This window comes from Thamnophis sirtalis, unplaced genomic scaffold (assembly GCF_051295495.1).
Source record: "Thamnophis sirtalis isolate CommonGarterSnake01/CBP01778 unplaced genomic scaffold, rThaSir2_p1.2 scaffold_7, whole genome shotgun sequence".
NCBI lineage: Eukaryota > Metazoa > Chordata > Lepidosauria > Squamata > Natricidae > Thamnophis > Thamnophis sirtalis.
In genome coordinates this window covers 73,282,379-73,304,187 of record NW_028261387.1, presented here as the reverse complement: position 1 = coordinate 73,304,187, position 21,809 = coordinate 73,282,379, and the positions used below count along the sequence as shown (strand labels likewise).

General features: G+C 39.4%; 1 protein-coding gene across 1 annotated transcript in view; it reads left to right on the top strand.

Moving 5' to 3' along the window:
• The window catches only part of PABPC1L (poly(A) binding protein cytoplasmic 1 like), a 29,801-nt gene extending 9,892 nt beyond the window's left edge, over nt 1–19,909 (top strand). Inside the window, exons 6-15 of the mRNA XM_087720399.1 lie at nt 333–470; nt 5,360–5,455; nt 6,605–6,871; nt 8,489–8,579; nt 9,510–9,638; nt 10,332–10,471; nt 12,063–12,156; nt 16,408–16,538; nt 18,935–19,032; nt 19,552–19,909. Coding sequence (XP_087576525.1) covers nt 333–470; nt 5,360–5,455; nt 6,605–6,871; nt 8,489–8,579; nt 9,510–9,638; nt 10,332–10,471; nt 12,063–12,156; nt 16,408–16,538; nt 18,935–19,018 — 1,170 coding nt within the window. The 3' untranslated portion in view covers nt 19,019–19,032; nt 19,552–19,909. The remainder of the gene's footprint in view (nt 1–332; nt 471–5,359; nt 5,456–6,604; nt 6,872–8,488; nt 8,580–9,509; nt 9,639–10,331; nt 10,472–12,062; nt 12,157–16,407; nt 16,539–18,934; nt 19,033–19,551) is intronic.
• Nucleotides 19,910–21,809: the final 1,900 nt, after the last annotated feature.

The following is a 21,809-nucleotide window of genomic DNA, read 5'->3' as shown; positions in this document are numbered from 1 at the left end:
ATGATCAAAATGTGTATGCTTGGCAACTAGCATGTTTTAGGACAGTTTCACTGTCCAATTGTCATCTGAGATCTCAAGGAATTCTGACAAATGAGATTAATGGGAGAAGCAAGATTCAACAAATGCATGATTCATTTAAGAACTGCAGTGATTTGCTTAACAACCATGGTAAAAGTTGTAAAATGGTGCACAACTCACTTAACAACCTGCCTTGCTTAATAATGGAGATTCTGATGCCAATTATAGCTGTAAGTCAAGGACTGCCTGTAATGAAATGATAATTTCCTGTGAAATAAATTTACAGCCTGGCCTGTCACCTCTTCTCACTGTAGGCCGTTGAGCAGATGGATGGAAGTGAGATCAATGACCGAACAGTATTTGTTGGCAGAGCCCAAAAAAGGATGGAGCGACAAAATGAGCTGAAGCGTAAATTTGAACAAATCAAGCAGGAAAGAATTAACCGATATCAGGTAATATGATCTGAAGGCAAAGAGTGATTGGTACAGAACCATTGGATGTCTTTTAAAAATCCCACATTCTGTTGTTGGACTCCAAAATACACCTGTACTAGAATGAATGGACTGGATGAAGGGATAGAGATAGCAATAGCAATAGCAGACTTACACTCTGCTTCGCTGTGTTTTACAGCCCTATCTAAGCGGTTTATTGAGTCAGCATATTACCCCCAACAATCTGGGTCCTCATTTTGCCGACATCGGAAGGAAGGAAGGATGGGTTAATCTTGAGCCTGGTGAGATTCGAACTGCCAAATTACATGCAGTTGGCAGTCAACCGAAGTAGCTTGCAGTATTGCATTCTAGCCCACTGTGCCACCATGGATCTTGAAGAAAGAAACAGGATCAGAAGTGGGAGTGAGAGAAGGAAAATTGAACTAAATTCCTCTTTTCTGCTAAATGATCTCAAATGTCCCGTCTATCGCTGGCTCTGATTCTTCATCTTGTATTATAGTTGACTCTGATTTGATTCAGTCCCTCAGTTACATATTTTATTACAGTAACATTCTCCATTCTCATACTCATTCTCTGCCCCTTTTCTATTCTGTAGTAGGACCTATATTGAACAGAACGTTGGAAAATATTGAGTTTAAGTGACTGTTGTTGGCTAATCCAATACTTCAGATGTTTTCTGATGCCTCTAGCATCAGTTAGGTTCACTTTACTGTGTTACTTTTAGTCAGACATAGGCAACTGGGGGATGGAGGCTGCCTGAAGGAAGAATGGACTATAGATTTGGAGGTTTCTGAACAGCAAGTGTCAGGTTGCTACTAAATAAATGTAGAGATGTCTCTCTTCTTTTTATGCCTTTTGAGCAGAGTGCCTTTTCCCAAGAAAAGTTCTCAAACTCTGGACAAACCTCATTTTCTTGTAGTTTATCTATTTTAATTTGGACCCAGTTTCCTATTCTGCACATTTCTTGCTTCATGTTACAAACTCTAAGGTATATATTTTGCCCAAACAAAAACCACAAATGTTGGCAAGATGTAACTGGATTGGAAGCTAACAAATATGATAGTTTAAAAAACTTTTTCTAGAGGCCAATTCTGTGAAGCTCATCCATATAGTCTTAGGGGGTTTAATGGATATTCCTGTTTTGAAAATGTACTGATTATCCCAGAAAGTGCTGAGTCAAGGTTCAAATGAGGTTCCTCACATTTCTCAAATAGGGAACTTTTTTATTTTATTTTATTATTTTAAACACATAAGCACATCAACAAAATCAAACACCTAACTTAAAAACAACCTAGGAACAATAAGTTCCATCGTATATCATACCGCAGTTCCGAATCGGTTTCTTTGCAGTTAATGTTTTTCGTACTATACATTTCTATCTTTCATTCATAATCTCCTTATTCGTTATCCATTTTTATGTACATTTCTTTATTTATTTAAACTTAGCTACTTATGACCAAATATTATTTACCTATATTATGCTTTATATTTTTACTGTCATTTATCCTCTTACATACAGATTATAAATATACATTCACATAATTATTCTTTTTCCTTGCCATTCTTATTATTATTCCATTTGGAAGGTTATAAGGTATAGTTTAAAATGCTTTGTTTACCATCCTTCGCATCTGCTAAGACACCACCTCGTTTTCTCTTTTCTTTTCTCCCTCCCTTCCTTCTCTACTTCCTTCCTTCCTCATCTCCGTCCCCTTCTTCCTTCCCTTACCTCTTCCCTACTCCTACCCTTTTTCTTCTCCATCCTACCTTCTCTCCTTCTCTTTCTTTCTCTTCTTCCCTCCTCTTCTTCTTTTTTTCTCCCTTCTACCCACCTTCCCTTACCTCTTTCTTCTTCCCTTACCTCTCCTCCACATTTCTTCTTCCACTCCTACTTTCTCTCCTTCTCTTCCTCTCTCTTCTACCCTCCACTCCTTTCCTTTCCTTCATCCCGCCATTCTCTACTTCCTTCCTCCCCTCCTTTCCATCAAATAGGGAACTTTTCAGTTAATCAGTTTTTCTGCTAATTAGCTATTTCTTATCTTTGTTACATGAATAGAATGTTATTATTGTAATCCAGGAGTCAAGAGGAACTTGGGGATCATTTGGGTAAGAACTGTTTACAGTATCTAGGTCGGCCTTTCTAACCAGTTACTCTTCTTTTGTAATATATAAACATGGCTGCATAGTTTAGGACTTGGATATCTTTCTAATATTTTTTTATTATTTTTAATTTTCAAAACAAACACAACACATAAAATCTTCCTTCTTTACATACTGTAGAAAGTATATCAGTTGGTTACAAAAGGCTTCCGTGCATCTTCCACAGTCATCAAGCATAATTCATATTAACACAAGTATATTAACTCAGATATTTATACATGTTGCCATCATCATACCTCCATTTTCATTTGACTATAATTGTTTAAATGTCCTTCATCATAAAATATACCAAGATTCAATACATAACCACATACTGGCATTTCATTTATTATTTCTAATAATCCTCCTTTCCAAATCACTGTTTACAATTTACATCCAGTTTTCTTATGTTGTACCCATACATATATATATGTTGTTATCATTATCCCGCCTTTATTTGACTATATCCTGTACCATAACATTTTCCCCCTAATAATCAAGACTTAACTGTATCTAACTTAGTTCTTTTTTAATAACCTTTATATATAATCCAAAAGGATTTCTAATCATACTTTCATGGGTACAATTCAATATTCATATCCAATTATCATAACACTACATTGTATACATTATTATCATTATCAATTATTATTTAACATATCGTCACTAAATTTCACTAAGGTTAACTAGTTTTAAATTATACTCTTCCATCTATCAACCTGTATATTTCCAGTAGCAAAACAGTCTCACATCTTCCACCATTTGTGGTGTCAGTCCTCTAATCATCTCCTTAATCAAATTTGTATGGACCCCTCTTTGCAACTCCTTGCTTATAAAATATCTCATGTAATTTCGATGCCCTTCTTCTGTTTCCTTAATCAGCTTATCTTTGATTGTCGGTAGTGTTATCAATGATGTTGCTAATAAAATTTCTCTCCTTAAATACATAATTTTTTTGTTTTTTCTTCTTCTGTGTCTTGCCATCTGGGGTAGAGTTTCTCTCCATTTAATTCCTTTTTCAGTATTCTACTCTTTCCATTTTCAGAGACAAACCCATCACCATAAATATCAGCAAATATAATTTCTTTATAGTCATTTTCCTCTTCGATTTTTAGGATTTTAACCACCACTTTTTCTACTTGATAAACAGCTCCAACTTCTTCATCATATTTTACTGTTAGATGCTCTTAAGTCTTCCAGCTTCTTCTCTATCCTCTCAAATGTGTTTGATAATTTCTGTATTGCTGAGAATATCTTTTGAAGACTTAAAGTTTCTTTCTGCTGTTGAAATTGTGCCATTATCTCCAGCTAACAAACACTGCTGCTGTAGCTTGGACGGTTTAAACAAGATTAAGCATAAGCATAGATTCACAATAAAGTTTTATTTTCACTTTTCTCTGGTTAAAGATATACTTCAAAGGGACATCTGTATGCTTTTCTTCTTATCACTCTCTATAAACAAGCAGTGAGACCTTGGAGTGCCAAGCCAGGATAATCAGTGAGAAAAGTAAAAATGTTTCGTTTCCAATACACAAACCTCCAGCCTCTGAGTAGCAGTATTATTATTGCAATTTTCTTTGTTTCTTTTTGTTTCTTTTTTGTATTTCAAGTTTAAAAAAAGTCCGATTCTTGAATGAGTTAGAAGAACACCCACAGTAATTAAAGAGGAGAATTTTAGTCCATAGGTTACAAAGAATAATAAAAAAAGAAGAAGAAAACTTAATCCATTCGTTTTAAAAGGCTTGCATAAATTCCATCCATGAACATAGCATTTAAAAAGTAAGATAACCCACTGTCCAAAACCATTCCAAACTTAATTCCGCTGCTTATTTCTTCTGTTCTCCAATTTAAATTAATTTTAAGTTTTTTATAAGCAGTCTCTTTTAAAACGGTAAAAATTCCTCACCAGCTGGAAACACTTTCTCTTTCCGTATCCTTCCATTTTGGAGCCATCCCGGCTTCATCAGCCTAATGGATAGGACTTGGATATCTATGGATTGCCTTCAACCTGTGGCTTCCATCCACTCATTAAAATTGGAAGTCCTTTCTCTTAAGGAATGCCATCTTTAGAGACCTTAAGATTGAACCTTCTCAGTTGGTGTCCTCCTCCTTGGGAACAGCATTCTTCTCAAGATTAGGTTTGCTCCCATCTCATTGTTTTTCAGAAACATAACACTTTCCTGAAAGGATTGCGATTGATTGATAATTAAAGAGATCATTCTGCCATGAATTGGTTGTTATAATTGATCCTCAGGGTGCTGTCATTCTGTTTTGTTGCATATTGTCATTGCTATATTAATGTTGCATTGCTCCTTCTGGTTGTAAGTAGCTATGACCTTCATTAGCATCATGTAAACTGTAGTAGATATAAACAACCAGAGAACAAATTCAATAAAAATAACATGTGTTCTAGATTTAGGTTCTGGGTAAATGGCAAATAATAGAAGTTAGCTTAGGTCAATGTTAAGTTCACTTCATGAATTTGAAAGATAACATCTAGGGCAGCCCCTTCCCCTGAGGAATGTCTTCTAGATATTTTCAACTATAACTGTTTTTTATCTTTGACTTGCATGACTACTTATCAGATAAAGCTAATCTTAAACTCTAGTTATTGCTCTTGATGACATGTAAGGTTCTTTCAGCCTTATGATGCTGGATGATGCCACACACACATATATTCATTACAAAAGTCTTATCCAATATCATTTATGGTGAAGAGACAAAAAATGGCTGTGCTTGTTTGCTTTCAGGGAGTAAATTTGTATGTAAAGAACTTGGATGATGGCATTGATGATGAGCATTTGAGAAAAGAATTCTCACCTTATGGAACCATAACAAGTGCCAAGGTCAGATTCTAATGCCTGAGTATCTTTGCATATTTGATGTGAATGCTTGCTAGTTGTTCTCACCAATTGAAAATAGTACTGGGCTATATCCTTTCAGAATGCAGTTTGAACTTGTTTCATGATTTGCTTTACCAAAACCTAGTGGATGTTTTAATATGTAGGGCTACATTATGTGGAAGGTATAATAATCATGGGAGCTTTTACTTGCAGCGCAGTCCATTATAATTCTTCCTTAATTGTTTTATTGCTCTATTTATTAATATGCTTAAACCACTCAATAACCAAAGCTCATTTTATGACACCAAGTCAGTCTCCATGTAATTATAAATTAATTACCCCTCTCTATGCCTTGTATTTTTTGCAGTAATTCTGATTGGTATGTTTTTTATTTAAAATATTTTAATCTAATTTTTCTGTCTGAAAGCATAAAACACAACACTTGTTTTGTACAGTGATTGAAAGCAGAGGGATAACTACAGGGGTGAAATCCTCCTGGTTCGGCCTGGTTTGGCCGAACTGGTAGGGACAATTGTCCTTGGTTCTGTGAATCGGTAGTAAAAAAAAAAAAGCTTCCGAGGATCGTGCTGCTCAACTATGAGCCGCACAATTATTGGAAGTGTTTTTTTTCTGCTTTTTAAAGCATTTTTCCCTGCTGGTTCAGACAACTAAAACCGCGACGTCATCAACATGCCGACAACAGCACGCCGACAACAGCGCGTCGACGGTTAGGTTTAGGGTTAGGTTTAAGGTTAGGTTTAGGGTTAGGTTAGGGTTAGGTTTAGGGTTAGGGTTAGGGTTAGCGTTACGTTTAGGGTTAGGGTTAGCATTACGTTTAGGGTTAGTGTTAGGTTTAGGGTTAGGTTTACGTTTACAGCATGCTTCTGTCGGCGCGCTGTTGTCGGCGCGATTCAGCGCTCATTCATCGGCGCAGTTTAGAACTTGCGGTTTTGTCACCACGGTTTAGTCGGGCACGCTTTTGTCGGTTGCCCTTTTGTCGGTGAACCGATGCCATATGGTAAATAAAATAAAAATTAATTGCACTGTTGTAAGCATCACCTTGACTGGTTTGATCATCCTGTCCAGGGTGGACAACCCTTTCTATGCTGAGAATCATGGGCTCAGTGGACTTTGTTTTAATTTTCCATTCAGGTAATGACGGATGGCGGACACAGCAAAGGCTTTGGGTTTGTATGTTTTTCTTCTCCAGAAGAAGCAACCAAGGCTGTGACTGAAATGAATGGACGCATCGTCAGCACTAAGCCTTTGTATGTCGCCCTTGCCCAACGGAAAGAGGAGAGAAAAGCCATTCTCACCAATCAATATATGCAGAGGCTGGCCACCATGAGGACCTTTCCTGGTCCCCTCCTATGTTCTTTCCAGCCTTCTACGAGCTACTTCATGCCCTCAATTCCACAGGTAAGACCTATAAGAATACCGCTTCCATTAAAAATGCATAAATAAAGCTAATAGCATTTGACAGCTTAGAACTCAAGGAATAGGAAAACACTTCTCCCTTGAGATGCATATTTTAAAATGTGCCATCAAGCATCAGAATCAAATTTATACCTGCAACGTGTGAGTGATTAGGATGGACTACTTTTCCCCCCCAACCTGGGGCTCTGTTTTGCTTTTGTGCCTGCCTGGAAGCACAACTGATGTCATGGCATTACCAGGTAGACAGGAGAATCATTTGGGAACTTTTTTTGTTTTGGGGACAGAGATGGGAGTGAGATGCATTCCCTTTAATCTTCACAGAGAGATAAATGGTTTGTCTAATCGTTAAAATATTACAATGAAAAACTGGAAGGAAAATTAGATTTTTGGTACCATGTAACCCTAATTTAAAATTTTGTTACTGCTTATTATCATTCTTATGGGTATTATTTCCACAAGGTAATTAGGCACTCTGTGAAGAGGTATTATTTCAGTTTGTCAAAATCTAATCAGCTTTATTTGAATCCCCTCAAATTCTCCTGTTAGAGGGGAAGTCTGCGAAACAAGCTATGGATTGTTTCAAATAAAAAACGAAGTGAATTGTTGCATGTGAAGAGAGGCTTCATCATTCATCATGCTCTGATGGAAATCTGTAGTCCATTCCATTTGAAATTCACTAGGTTGACAAAAGCTTCGTATAGTCATGTCCAGCAAGTAACATTATTCAATTAGGCATATAACTAGACTGGGAAATAAAAGGAAGACAATAGCAAAACATTTTCATATTGTTGCTATAAAACCTGCCTGGATATGTTAATGAATTCATCATCAATCATTGAGTTAGAGCTGAAACTCCCAATCTGGAGGCACCAGATTGGGAAAAAGTGCCTAGATTTATAACCCTATTGCAGGATAGCAACAATCTATAACTGTGATGGTGAACCTATGGCACATGTGCCACAGGTGGCATGGGAGCCATTTCTGAGGGCACGCGAGGCATTGCCCTATCAGCTCCAGCACGCATGGACGTGCTGGCCAGCTGATTTTGGCCTTGATTTTTAGCCATTTTTCTCCCTCCGGAGGCTTCAGGGAAGTGGCCTGAAGCCTCCGGAGAGAGAAAAATGGCACAATGGGCAACCCAGAAGTCAGAAAACTGACTATTTCCAGCCTCTGGAGCGCCTCCAGGGGTACTGGAGAGGCCATTTTCGCTCACCCCAAGCTCGTAGAAAGCCTCTGGAGCTTGGGGAGGGCGGAAAATGGGTCCACCATGCCATCACGCACCAAAGGTGGGGGGAGGGTGTGGGGGGTCGGATATACATGCACAGGGGGAGGGTGCATAGAATTCTGGGTGTGTGCATGTGCGTGCATGACACCCTCCCCCCCCTCTGCGCTCCCTCGCTTTTGGCACACAATGGCAAAAAGGTTAGCCATCTCTGATCTATAATAATACTGAAAGTACAACAATAAAAATATCACAGAACTTATAGAATCCCGATGTTGGTTCCTTCGTATGTTTCAAACTGTTAATGAGGTAAAAATAAATACCTTGTTAGTTAGTTAGTATATATTGTCATGCCATCTTCTCTTCTTTCTTGTCAGCCACAAACTAGAGCTACTTTTTACAGTCCTAGCCCTGTTGCCCCGGTCCGCCCAGCCCCACGCTGGAACACGCAGTCCTCCAGACATCCTTGTGAGTTGAAATGTCATTATCCAGAAAATATGTCTGTGAATGTAAGGAAATGTGGCTGCGCATGTGTGAAGTTCTTCCTTTAATGTCACAGTGTAGAACTGTGGTGATGAACCTATGGCAAGTGAGCCACAAGTGACATGCAGAGCCCTCTCTGCAAGCATGGGAGATGTCGCCCCAGCTCAGCTCTGCCATGTATATGCGCGTGCCTCCCGTTGGCCAGCTGGTTTTAGGGTCTCTGCTGTGCATGAGGGAGATGCATGCGAGGCACATGCAGGAGATGTGTGTGCATGCACGGGGGTGGGGAGCAAGCATGCGGTTACGTGCGCAGGTGCAGGGGGCTGGTCGCACATGGTGGCACATGCGTGGGCAGGGCCACATGCACATGCATGGAGGGGTGCATGCAGGGAGTTGTGCGCTTTCCATTATGCATGTGCACGGGTGCATTTTCAGCACTTGGCGCCAAAAATGTTAGCCATCATTGGTGTAGGATGAAGAAATGTTCTTAAAACAGCAACCAAACCAGGGGGTGGGTTCTGGCAGGCACTACTGCCAGTTTACCCCTTGTGAGCACTGCATACACATGCGCAGTGCAATTAAAATTGTCATGTGCATGTGCAGAGCTGAAAAACAAAATGGCGACACCCCTGGCACCACCCGGAGAACCAGTTCGGGGGGCGTGGCAGGCCTGGGTTGCTGCCGGTTCCAGCTACCCAGGCCACCAAACAACTACCGGTTTGGCCAAGACAGTCTCAACCAGTAGGAACCCAACACTGAACCAAACTATGATTCAAATATGATGGGGGAGTGTGATGGCTGGTAGTTTTAATTGTAAACTCAGTATTGAAAATGAACCAGAATCCTGTTATTAACTTCTGCTATGATCTCATCCATAAATCAGGTATCTGAGTGAAGCTATTTACTTGTTGTTAGCATCCTATCATGCAGCTTCTCCAATGTTAAGAGCCAATGGACCCCCTCGCCGCCTCCTCTCCAATATCAGCACTATGAGACCAGCCTCCACTCAAGTTCCCAGAGTACCATCCACTGGCCAGAGAGTGGGTAGGTTTGGGGCTTTTGCTAACCCATCGTCCAGATGAATGCAAATTATATCTCTCAAGGGAATGGGTTTGCCTTGGTTTTTGAATCACTGACCGGAAACAGGGAGGAAATTGGACCTTAAAAGTTTGCACAATAGATTCTACAATGTGCTACTTATTTCATAACATAAAACCTAACTTTTGGAAGTCTGTTGCTGTATGATTGGAAAATATAATCTGAGAATACAGTACTATGTAATGCTAAATCTGGGTTTTGTCTTGGCTTACTTAGCAAACCCATGATGGTTAGCCAAAAGGAATGGATTTACACAAAGCTAAAACAATTAAGGCACGTTATGGCTTTTTAATATTAAATGTAACCCAAGAAACTAAATTTATGGCTTAATTGGGCTAAATGTATTGACACCAGAATGGTGAAAATGTTACTTCTTGGGAGCCTGTTCTGGACAAAAGGCTCACCAAGAGTTTCTGTCTGATGTAATCTTTCTTCCCGGAGTGTCATCAGATATATCTTTCTACTTTTGTACTATGTATCATGCATGTGAAATCTGGCAAGGCTATTACAGATCTGTATCTTCCCAGGTTTGGGTGCAATGCAAAATTGTGCTATTTTAAACTTTTTTTAAAAAAATAAACATGTAATATTGTGGAACAATTAAAGCCTGTCTTCAAAATATTTCTGGTTTCATTCCAGTCAACATTGGAACCCAGACCATTAGTACAAGAGCATCCTCTTCTCCAACTTTCTCACGTGGTATCTCGCAGTACAAGTATTCTTCAGCTGTGAGGAATGTCCACCCTCTGGGCGCAGTAACATCTCAGCCAATGCAACAGGTCTCTACTCTTCCATTCTGCAGTTAAAATGCACGGTTAGATGCAGAACCTAACTGCTCTTAGATGGGTTGTTTTTGAGATACTGAATTTGGCAAATTGTAGCCAAGATATAAAAGGAATGCAGTGGCTCAGTGGCTAAGACGCTGAGCTTGTCGATCAGAAAGGTCAGCAGTCCGGTGGTTTGAATCCCTAGAGCCATATAACCGAGTGAGCTCCCATTTCTTGTCCCAGCTTCTGCCAACCTAGCAGTTCGAAAGCACATTAAAAATGCAAGTGGAAAAACAGGAACCACCTTAGTGGGAAGGTACTGAATTGTAGCCGAGATATAAAAGGGACGTGGCTAAGACACTGAGCTTGTCAATGAGAAAGGTCAGCAGTTCGGTGGTTTGAATCCCAAGTACTGCATAACGGAGTGAGCTCCTGTTACTTGTCCCAGCTTCTGCCAACCTAGCAATTCAAAAGCGCATAAAAATGCAAGTAGAAAAATAGGGACTACCTTGGTGGGAAGGTAACAGCATTCCGTGCGCCTTCAGTGTTTAGTCATGCCGGCCACATGACTACGGAGACGTCTTCAGACAGTGCTGGCTCTTCGGCTTTGAAACGGAGATGAGCACCGCCACCTAGAGTCGGGAATGACTAGCACATATGTGCAAGGGGAACCTTTACCTTTACCTTTAGCTGAGAGATGTAGAGCTGGGATTCTAATTTGGGAATGGTCTTAAGTTGGATATCAGTGAGAACTCATTCACAGAGAAACCAACAAGTCAGATTATTATCCAGTTCATGTTTGCACACTTCATTGATCAGATGATAAGGTGACCAGATTACCAATAACATTCCTTTCCTGTGTTTCTCTCTAGATGGAAATGGGGAGCACTACACTCCTGAAATTCCTAGTGCTATTATTACACTCAAAATACAAGATTGTTCTCTTCTGCATTTGATTACACGAAAACATACTTTGATTTAAAAAAAAAATACAAATATAGGATTGAGAGGATGCTGCAAGATACTTTCAGTGTTTGCCCAGTAGTCAGAACGTAGTGGGGATCTTTGGGCTACAATGATTGACAGCAGCTTTCCATCCTTTAAGACAACTCTGTTTTCAGAAATTGAGGTTTAGGTTTATGGCTTTCTGTATGAAATGGAGATATTATACAACAACATTCCATCTTTTAAGTTAACCTAAGCTATATATTGATTACTGCATAGTGTACAGAAATCAAAGGTACTTTATTGTTTCTTCAATACAGCAATAGCAATAGCAATAGCAGTTAGACTTATATACCGCTTCATAGGGCTTTCAGCCCTCTCTAAGCGGTTTACAGAGTCAGCATATTGCCCCCAACAACAATACGGGTCCTCATTTTACCCACCTCGGAAGGATGGAAGGCTGTAAATATGGCCAGGAGGAAGAATAAATTCTTTCACTGGATAAGATTTGAGTTGGATAGATGCTTATATTAAAGCTGCTCTATGAGTTTGCAAAGCTCTAACCAATGGCTACTTCACAGAGAGTCATCAGTTGATATTAGTTGTTCGGTAGGAATGGAAGGGCTATTCTCAGTGTATTTTGTTTCTTGGGCTTTAGGCTGTAGAACCAATCATTCATATCCATGGACAGGAGCCTTTGACCACAACCATGTTGGCTGCAGCCCCTCCTCAAGAACAGAAACAAATACTCGGTGAGTGGTATGCATCTTCTAGTAGGCAGCACTGTGAACTTCCCCCTCAGCCAGGACTTTCTCATAGAAAAAGTTGCAATCAAATATTTTATGCTTCAGCTTAGAAAACAATGTTTCCTAAAGAAGGATGTACTTCAACCAATCAGAATAGAGCTGGAGATTTTCTAGTCCAACCCTCTGCCCAAGCAAGAGACCCTCCACCATTTCAGGTAAACTGCTGTCACATCTCTTATTAAAAACCTCCAGTGATGAAGCACCCCCAACTTCTGAAGACAAGCTGTTCCACTGGTTAATTGCTCTCACTCTTAGGAAGGTTCTCCTTAATTCCAGGTTGCTTCTCTCCAAGATTAGTTTCCATCCATTGTTTCTTGTCAATGGATATACAAGTACTGCTTGTAACGACAATAACTGGGACTGAAAACTCCATTGCTAAGCAACGTGGTTGTAAAATGCAATGTCATGTGACTGCACCAACGTAGGGCTGCAGTCCTGGCAGTTCGGGTTGCTGAAATTAACAAAATCCTTCCTGGTTGTTACTGGCAATGTCTTGTGATCGCCATTTGTGACCCTGCTATCTTTTCCCATGGACGATCCTTGTCAGAAGTCAGTTGTGAAGGTTGCCAATAGGGATTATATGACTGTGAAACACTACAACCATTGTAATTGGATGCCAGTTGCAAGTGCTTGAATTGCAATTACCTGACTGTGGCACTCAGTGTGCAGCCTCCGCCAAAAAAGCTAGTTCAATCCTTGGTTGTATAAACAGAAGTATAGAATCAAAATCACATGAAGTATTAGTACCGCTTTATAAAGCCTTAGTAAAGCCACACCTGGCATACTGCATCCAGTTTTTGTTACATTACAAAAAAAATAGTTGAAACTTTGGGAAAAGTGCAAAGAAGAGCTACTAAGACGATTAAAGGCCTGCAAACTAAAACATGAAGAACAGTTGTAGGATTTGGATTTGGCTAGTCTAGAGAAAAGAAGGACCAGGGGGGACATGGGCAGTCTATATAAAGTATTCCAGTATTTGAGAGGCTGCCACAAAGAGGAGGGGATCAAATTTATTTTCCAAAGCACCAGAGGGCAGAACAAGAAACAATAGATGGAAACTAACCAAGGAGAGGAGAAACCTGGAATTAAGGAGAAACTTACTAAGAGTGAGGACAATTAACCAGTGGAACAGCTTGTCTTCAGACGTTGTGAGTGCTTCATCACTAGAGATTTTAAAGAAGTGACTGAACAGTCACTTGTCTAAAATGATATAGGGTCTCCTGCTTGAGCAGGGGGCTGGACTAGAAGACCTCCAAGATCCCTTCCAGCTCTATTCTAATTCTGACTGCAGAGTTTCTGCAATGGCTGCAACTATGGGATCCAATCCTAAAACTCATTCAATGCCATCATGGTCACTACAAGAATGATTGTTAAGCAATGACTCCCTGTATTATACTAGTTCTAAAATCTATCATAATGTTTCCTACAAATTATCTAAAGCTTTTATTTATTTGTTTAGAAATTCACAGGGCCACCTGTTTGATACAAGGCAATTCTAGGCAACTCACAACATTAAATAAAAACAGAATAAATGAAATATTTAACTTCATATACATAGTTCTGCAACGTCACATCACTTTCCATGCTCTTGCATTTGCTGAGCCCATTTCTATCCTAGCCCAAATGACTGGGTGAAGAGCCAGGTCTTTACAGTTCTCCTAAAGCCCAATACAGTGGGTAGCTTCCAAATCTCGGGGAAGCTGTTGAAAAGCCATATGCTAATGGACTAATAGCAAATGTAATATTTTAGAAGGTTAGTTTCTTAGATGAATACTCTACAACTCTGTATGTGGGACATAAACCAGAATAAATCAAATTATAGTAAAAAGACTGGAAGAGATGCATCTTTTAGGTGATAAGATGCAACTTCTTTTCTATTGCACGAGATGAGGGTTATTATCCAGTTATCTTCACAGGCTTAGTTTTTGAGTCTCATCCTGAATTATATGTTTCTGGCTACCACACTGAGTCCTAGAGTCAGTCTTTGTTGCTTTGCTCCTCTGCCCCAGTGCTTCTGGACAATACAGATGCAAGAAACACTCTCAGGGAAAAAATCTATCTTCATGACTTAGTTCAATGCCACCCATGTGCACTTTATAGCATTTAGAATAAAGCAAGCAAAAGGGATGAAATTGTTACAGCGAGTACTGGAGAGAAAAGAGGGAGAAGTATTACCTTGGTCAAATCTTGAATTTTCCAGTTTAAATCACCTGGTAAAGAAATGATAAAGCTTACTGAAATTAATGCCTTTATAGGCGGTCTATGTAGAGGTTTTTTTGGTAACAGTGCAGAAGTCGTCTTCTGGGGTGCTTTTGTCATCTACTCAATGTAGCCTATAGCCTAAACACTTCTTAGAGCCTACCTATTTGACTTTAATCAGGATGAAGTCTATTTAGTTTTTTGAGATCCCAGTGGTCTCCAACCTTGGCAACTTTAAGACTTGTAGACTTCAATTCCCAGAGTTCTCTGAGAGTTGAAGTCCACAGGTCTTAAAAGTTGCCAAGGTTGGAGACCACTAAGATGTGATAATAACTTGTGGGGCCACAGTACTAGCTATCCAAGATGTATGTAGCCCATGGGCCTTCAGTTGGACATGCCTGTTTAGGCTGAATAGTAAGGAAGTACATGGATAAATACATTCAGGTACTTGCTATAGAAGCTAGATTATTTAAATTGGGTAAAATAAAATAAACCAAATCAAATAACTTGGTGTACCACTTATCAGCATTGGATGTTAGTGTTATGGTTATCACAGAGACAATAGCACAAAATGTGACAGCATTAATTGTCCTACTGTCACCCATAAAAATGTGCAGATAATTTTCCCAGTTTCCCCCCAGTCAGAAGATTATTGAAGTTAATTGCGAAGTTCACAAATATCAATTTGATAGGCAATTTATTCAAAGGGAGTACAAGATGAAGGAGAAAATTTTTTTAGATACACTCAGGGTGAAATCTGCCTGATTTTTTTAATCTACAAGCCTCTTGAAAAATTCTGGAAATATTTGGAAAACCCTTCCTCAGACATGCGTGAATATCACTGGACTCAATTGGAAGTCAAACCCTTCCTTATTTCACTTTTAAGATGAGATAGTTGGGAGAGCCTATATATATAATGTGATATAACTATTATGTATTTTATAAGTGGCCCAAGACAATTCTTCTTCACTCAATATGGCCCAGGCAAGCCAATAGGATGGACACCCATGGTTTAAAATACGGGTGTCAAACTCGATTGTGTCAGGTGATGTCACATGACATATCACATTTTTTGCCTTTGCAGAGCCGAGGTGGGCGTGGCCTGCTCATGATGCATCTGAGTCACGGGCTGCCAGTTTGACACCCCTGGTCTAAAATATCTAATGAGCAGCATTAGGCCTTGATGCAGATGTAGAAAGCCAGAAAAGTAACAAATAGTATTACTTAAAGAAGTATGATATGAGAAAAATACCTACTCGGTGTAGTCTTCAAAGATTTTTAAAAATAGCATTAGATTTATATCCTGCCTTTTTATTTGTTCAGCTTAAGACAGTATACATGATGCTCTGGCCTTCTATTTTCCCCCACAACAACAACCCTGTAAAGTGTGTTGGACTGAGAGAAAATGAGAGACCCAAAGACAACCATCCAGCTCAACTTTCAGGCCTAAAGAAGGACTGGAATTCACAGCCTCCCATTTTGTTGTCCAGTACTTTAGCCACTACACCAGACTGTCAGTTGGGTTTTCTGCATTATCTATGTATCATCTTCTAACTGTGGTGGCTATGGAGAGCACCTGGGTTCAGCGGAGGATGAAATCTGCCAGCTCAGTTTTACCCAACAGCTTAAAGGCAGAACATTGACAGGTCTCGGTCTGAAGCAATGGTGGTCCATCTGAGATTCTGCTTCCCATGTTAATGAACCTACTTTTCAGATATGGATTCCCTAACATGGAGAGATTAGCTTTGGGTCTCTCATGAAAGGGTTGGCTAAGAAGTTGCCATTTAAAATTTTCCATAGTACCTGACAATGATCACTATACATTAGCTATTTCAAAGATTGTAGGAAACTTCTCAGACCTCATAGTCTTGTGTTGGTGGGCTGGATGAAGGTTAGGTGCTGAAATAGAAGTGACCGGGGAAATGTCATAAAACACAAGAAAAATTCAGGTTTCCCAGTACTTCCTTTTTTTATCCTTTTTTTTTTGGCTGTGCATAGGTGAACGTCTCTATCCTCTAATTCATGCAAAGCACCCTACCCTGGCTGGGAAGATTACAGGCATGCTGTTGGAGATTGATAATTCTGATCTGCTACTTATGCTGGAGTCACCAGAATCCCTTCAGTCTAAGGTACTAGGATTCCATGTTTAAAAATGCCCTAATTCTGCCATTTCAAATTTTTCAGTTGAAATGAACTATCCTACTTTGTGTTAGGTTGGTCTGCATGGTTAAATTGTCTGAGTAGCATCTCCATGGCTGTTTTTCAATTCAGTTTTTCCGAAGCAGACTGATTTTCCACCTGCTTTGTTCTTTTACACCTCCTGATTGTTCCTTGTGGTACTGTTCAAAATTGGGGTTATGTAATTGTCCCTTGGGATGCAGTGGCTCAGTGGTTAAGACCTTGAGCTTGTCGATCAGAAAGAAAGCTGCAGTTTGGCAGCTTGAATCCCTAGCACTGCGTAACGGACTTAGCTCCCGTTACTTGTCCCAGCTTCTGCCAACCTAGCAGTTCGAAAGCATGTAAAAATGCAAGTAGAAAAATAGGAACCATTTTAGGTGGGAAAGTAACAGTGTTCCATGCGCCTTCGGCGTTTAGTCATGCCGGCCACATGACTATGGAGTCGTATTTAGACAGCGCTGGCTCTTCAGCTTAGAAACGGAGATGAGCACCGCCCCCTTGAGTCAGGAAAGATGAGCACCTATGTGCAAGGGGAACCTTTATCTTTAATTGTTTAACTGTTGTATGGATCCACCAATACAGATCTGGTTTAACTTTTCAATGGTGATCCATTATAAAGATAGCATGAGGGAAGAACAACAGGCTAGAGACATTAACTATGGAGTATTCACTCCTACACACGTTCTCTCCTGTTTCAACCTTATGAGCATAGGGATACTGGAAGAGTGATAGCAAATGTTCAGCTAGTCCATTGTTCTGCCTCCTGTAATGGCCAACCAGATGCCTCTAGAAAGGATGACATTATCAAAATAGAACTCACTGGTGGTTGATCTCCAGCTAAGTACTAAATTTCTGACTTGGAAATCTAGCGGTTGCATATAGCAGTAATGTATTCATTACTGGCCTGATCTATTTTAGCATGGTATGGGAGTGCTACCATGAATATGATAAGTTCTAAGAATGATCAGAACTGTGGTCAGAAGAAAGCATGATAGATTGTGAAAATGCAAGTTTTGTTTTAAAAGGTGGTGTGAAGAAACTATGATAAGACAGGAAATCTTGAGCAGATATAATGGGAGTGATACAAAAGGTTGGGAAGGATTGCATTTAAAATAACATTTAAACTTGTAAGGATGTATTCTTCAAGGTGTTTGTTTTTATAGCCTCTCTGTTATATATCTACTGAATATTCATGTACCTGTATTGGAGCAGGTTTGATCCTAGAAGGACAGATTGAGCACAGGTAATCCTCGACGTACAATCACAATTGAGCCCAAAATCTCCATTGCTAAGCAAGGGGGGTTTAAGTGAGCTTTGTCCCATGTTATGACCATTTTTTTGCCACAGTTGTGAATCACTGCAGTTTTTAAGTGAGTCACAGGGTTGTTAAGTGAATCTGGCTTCCCCATTGACTTTACTTGTCAGAAGCCAATTGGGAAGGTTACAAAAGATGACCCCATAATGCCAGGACAGTGCAATTGTCATTTAATACATTCCAGTTGCTAAGTACCCACATTTTGGTCACTCGATCAGAGAGATGGTGCAGTGATTTTAAGTGTGAAGACTAGTCATGTTGCTTTTTTCAGTGCCTTTACAATTTCAAACGCTCACTAAACAAATGACTGTAAATTGAGGACTTACCTGTAGAGTAGTTTAATTCATGGTCTAGTCTTAACATATCAGTGTCTATTATTGTTTATTAACTGTTTAGTTAATAAAAGTACTTGGGCTGCTTTATCTCTGTACCAAGTCCCATCTGTTTTCTTCCTCTCCTGCATCTGCATTAGCATGAAAAAGTTTCATCATCTCAAAAGCTCAAGTGTGGATTAAAAAAACATTGAATTTGAATGGGAAATAATAAATAATAATTTGGGTGGCATTGTTCTTAATTATTAGCCCCTTTTCAAATATTTTATAGCAAGATGGTTCATCCGAAAGCTTGTGTAGGTGGGTTCAGTGCCAAGTAGAGAGAGCGAGAGCCACAAGTAAACAGATGAACTGGACTATAAATACAACTTCCCAGATCTATTAAACAGGGACCATTTCACAAAAGTAGTGAAATAGTTGTCTCAGTATGTTATTATAGTCTTCTCCAACTTGGGGTCTTTCAAGACAATTGAAATTGGAGCCAATGAATTCTGGGACTGCTGATCTCAAAGCATCAGCAGGGCTCTGGAGAAGCCTGCGCTATTGTACCAGCCAAATTCAAGTGGAGCTTCCTTTTAAAGCTTTTTTTTTGTCCTGACTGTGTGTTGGATTCTTTGGCTGCAGAAACAGTGATATTTCAAACTCTGCAACCAGCTGTTCTAAACTCCAATCTTGTCTTTGACTACTTTGCCTTTGTTAGATCGAGGAAGCAGTAGCTGTGCTTCAAGCCCATCAGATCTCTGAAGCAACCCACAAGAGCAGTTCAATGGCATTTCAACCCTGACGAAGGTGCGCCGAGTAAGCATTACCAGCTGAGCCTAGCTCTCCATTTCCAGTGTCTGTTATTTTACAAAGCCAATATTCTGTTTCGGCTGCCTTCTTTTTCCCCACGTAAAAGCATTACTTTCCATTGCATAGAACGCCTTAGCAGTGTTTTCTCACTCTCTACAATTTTAAAATGTCTGGATTTCAACTCCCATAACTTCTAGGACCCGATATCCACATGTTTTAAAGTTGAAATGACTGAAAAACACAGCTTTAGCAGGAAATGAATGTTGATGGTATAATAAATTTTAAGTGCACAAAGGCTGCAGGAAGGCCTGTCTGGGAGGGAACACCTAATTTACAATTGAGGTATTGGATGCAAATCCTCACTTTCACATTGAAATGGAAAAAATTGATTTAAAAAGAAATTGTTGCTGAGGGTGTGAAGCTAAAAAAAAGCTCTTGAAAACCTGTTAAAACTGGCAGCATTTTGTAAAAAAAAAGGAAATTAGCCTTGGCTTCTCCAATTAAAACTAAAATGTGTCGTTGCAGGAAAAAATGAAAACAGACAATCCACACTGAAGAGGACAAAACCATCATGTTACCAGAGATTTTGTGAATATCTCTTTAAACTAGTTGTTCTTGCAAAAATCTAGCCTGATTTGAATTGTTTTCTTTTTTGCACTGAATAGCTATTTATAGTAACTTTTCCCGTATGTAATCCTGGTAATATATGATAATGATGCAGTAGGAAGATGAAATTGGAACAAAATGATTCTCTTATGTTGTTTTTTTGCAAATTTAGTTTTCAATTCTGGTTCTTTTTTGTTAACCTTAAGCTTGAGAGCCTGTAAAAATATTTTATTTATTCCTACTGTTGACTTGATAAAATAGCTGAAACTTCATTTCACCAGCCTTTGTCTCCTTTTTTAGATGCTACTCTTCACATTTACTGTAGACAACAACTAAATGTTTTGTTTTGTGGTGGATTCAAAACTCTTCAAATGCTTATTTTTCTATTTATTTTATTCAGTTTATATGATTGTCCACTTGCAAGTAATTCTGGCCACTAGCAACATTGAAATAAGCAAAGGAATATAAATAATAAAAATCCAAGAGGAAAAGTATCATCACAGATCTGTCGCATCAAAATTCACCAGGACTGAAATTGCTGTTGCTAAGTGTGATATCATCAACCATCATCGCTTAGCAATGGCAGTTTTGGCAGGCCTCTTTGCCATTGTTTAGTGACAACCATATGGCTCCTTAAGTGAGGACCTCACATGGCTGTGGCCGCCTGCTTCCTGCTGGCTTCCCTACTGACTTTTGCGTGTGGAAGCTGTCAGGAAACAACAGAAAATTTGACATTAGAACTGCAACTCATTGTGGCCAGAACTACAAGGACCTGTTATAAGTACCACTCATGCTGTTGCAACTTTGAACAGTTGAATCTGAGGACTGCCTATATTAACAGACTGATGCTCATGGAACATCCTGACCTGCCGACTGTGGGAAGGCCTTTTTGAAATCTGGCAGTGTTGGAACCATCTGGATTTCTGGGTGTTTTTAAGAACTGCTCCTAAGACTTAGAACAGTCTTAAATAGAAGACTGTTCTATTTAATAGGAACCACAATAGTTCATGCTGGCACTGTTAAATAGATGTAACCTGGAATATGCCAAACCTTTCTAATATTCTTGAATGAGCAGAGAAATGGAGATAGGCAATTCTTCAAATATTCTAGCCCTGTGCCATTAAGGGGCTTTGTACACAGTAACCTACCCTCTGAATAATAGAAATACACCAGTAATCCCTGCAACTTATGCAGGGATGGTATTATATGTGTATAGTAAGGTGCAACCATAACTACTGAATTCTGGATCACATGTAGCTTCTGAGTCGCCTTCAAGGAAGCCCATTTAGAGCATGGTCTGTTAATCCAGATGAGTGACTGTAAACAAAGTCTTCTAATCCAGGAGCTGGTTTAGAAGGTTATCTTGTCTGAGTTGTCAGTTGAGGAGGACCAAAAAAGGAAATTTGGCTTTTATAAATATGTAAGATAATGCTCTTTTTAGCATGAAGAGCCCTGGGTCTTTCAGCCTATGGCATACAGCCTATGGCGTACTATATGCCACAAACCAAACCCAATATAAACTTGTATTTCCCTGATTAGTATGACACCATCATTCATATTACCGGAATTACATTTAGTATTATCATTTGGGCTGATGTCTGCAGTTAGTTTGTGGACATATGTAATCCAGTTCCAGTTGGCTCCAAAAGAGGGAGGGAAGATTAAAGCCTGTCTGGAAATTGGGTATTCATGTAGGCTGTATTTATGCCATACAAGTTATGGCTCTTTCCTCTGATGTTCCATTTGCCTTAATATACTGATTTTTATTTAAACAATGCCCTGCTATTCAAGGGCAGTCAAGAAATGCCAGGATAGATGCACCATTCCCACACCTGGATAATTAATTCTATGTCAGTGCTATACTAAAACCAATAATTTTCTTTCTTCAAGGCCTATTGAAGCTGCAGCCTAATCAATTTCTCCACCTTTCCAAAAAAAAGGAGGAGGAAGATTGGTTGAAAATTTTCTAGGATGATGGTATCTCAAAGAAAAGGTGGCTCAACTATCCCATCCCACCTCCCACAAAGCTGGAAACTTCCACAGATTATGAGATTTTAGTGGGTTTACATTTATTTTTAGTAGATAGTATTGCTTGGCAAGTATAGATGCTACATGCATTCCTGGTGTAAATCCATTCCTTCTTGGGAATGAAATAACATAATGATAATGTAGGGATG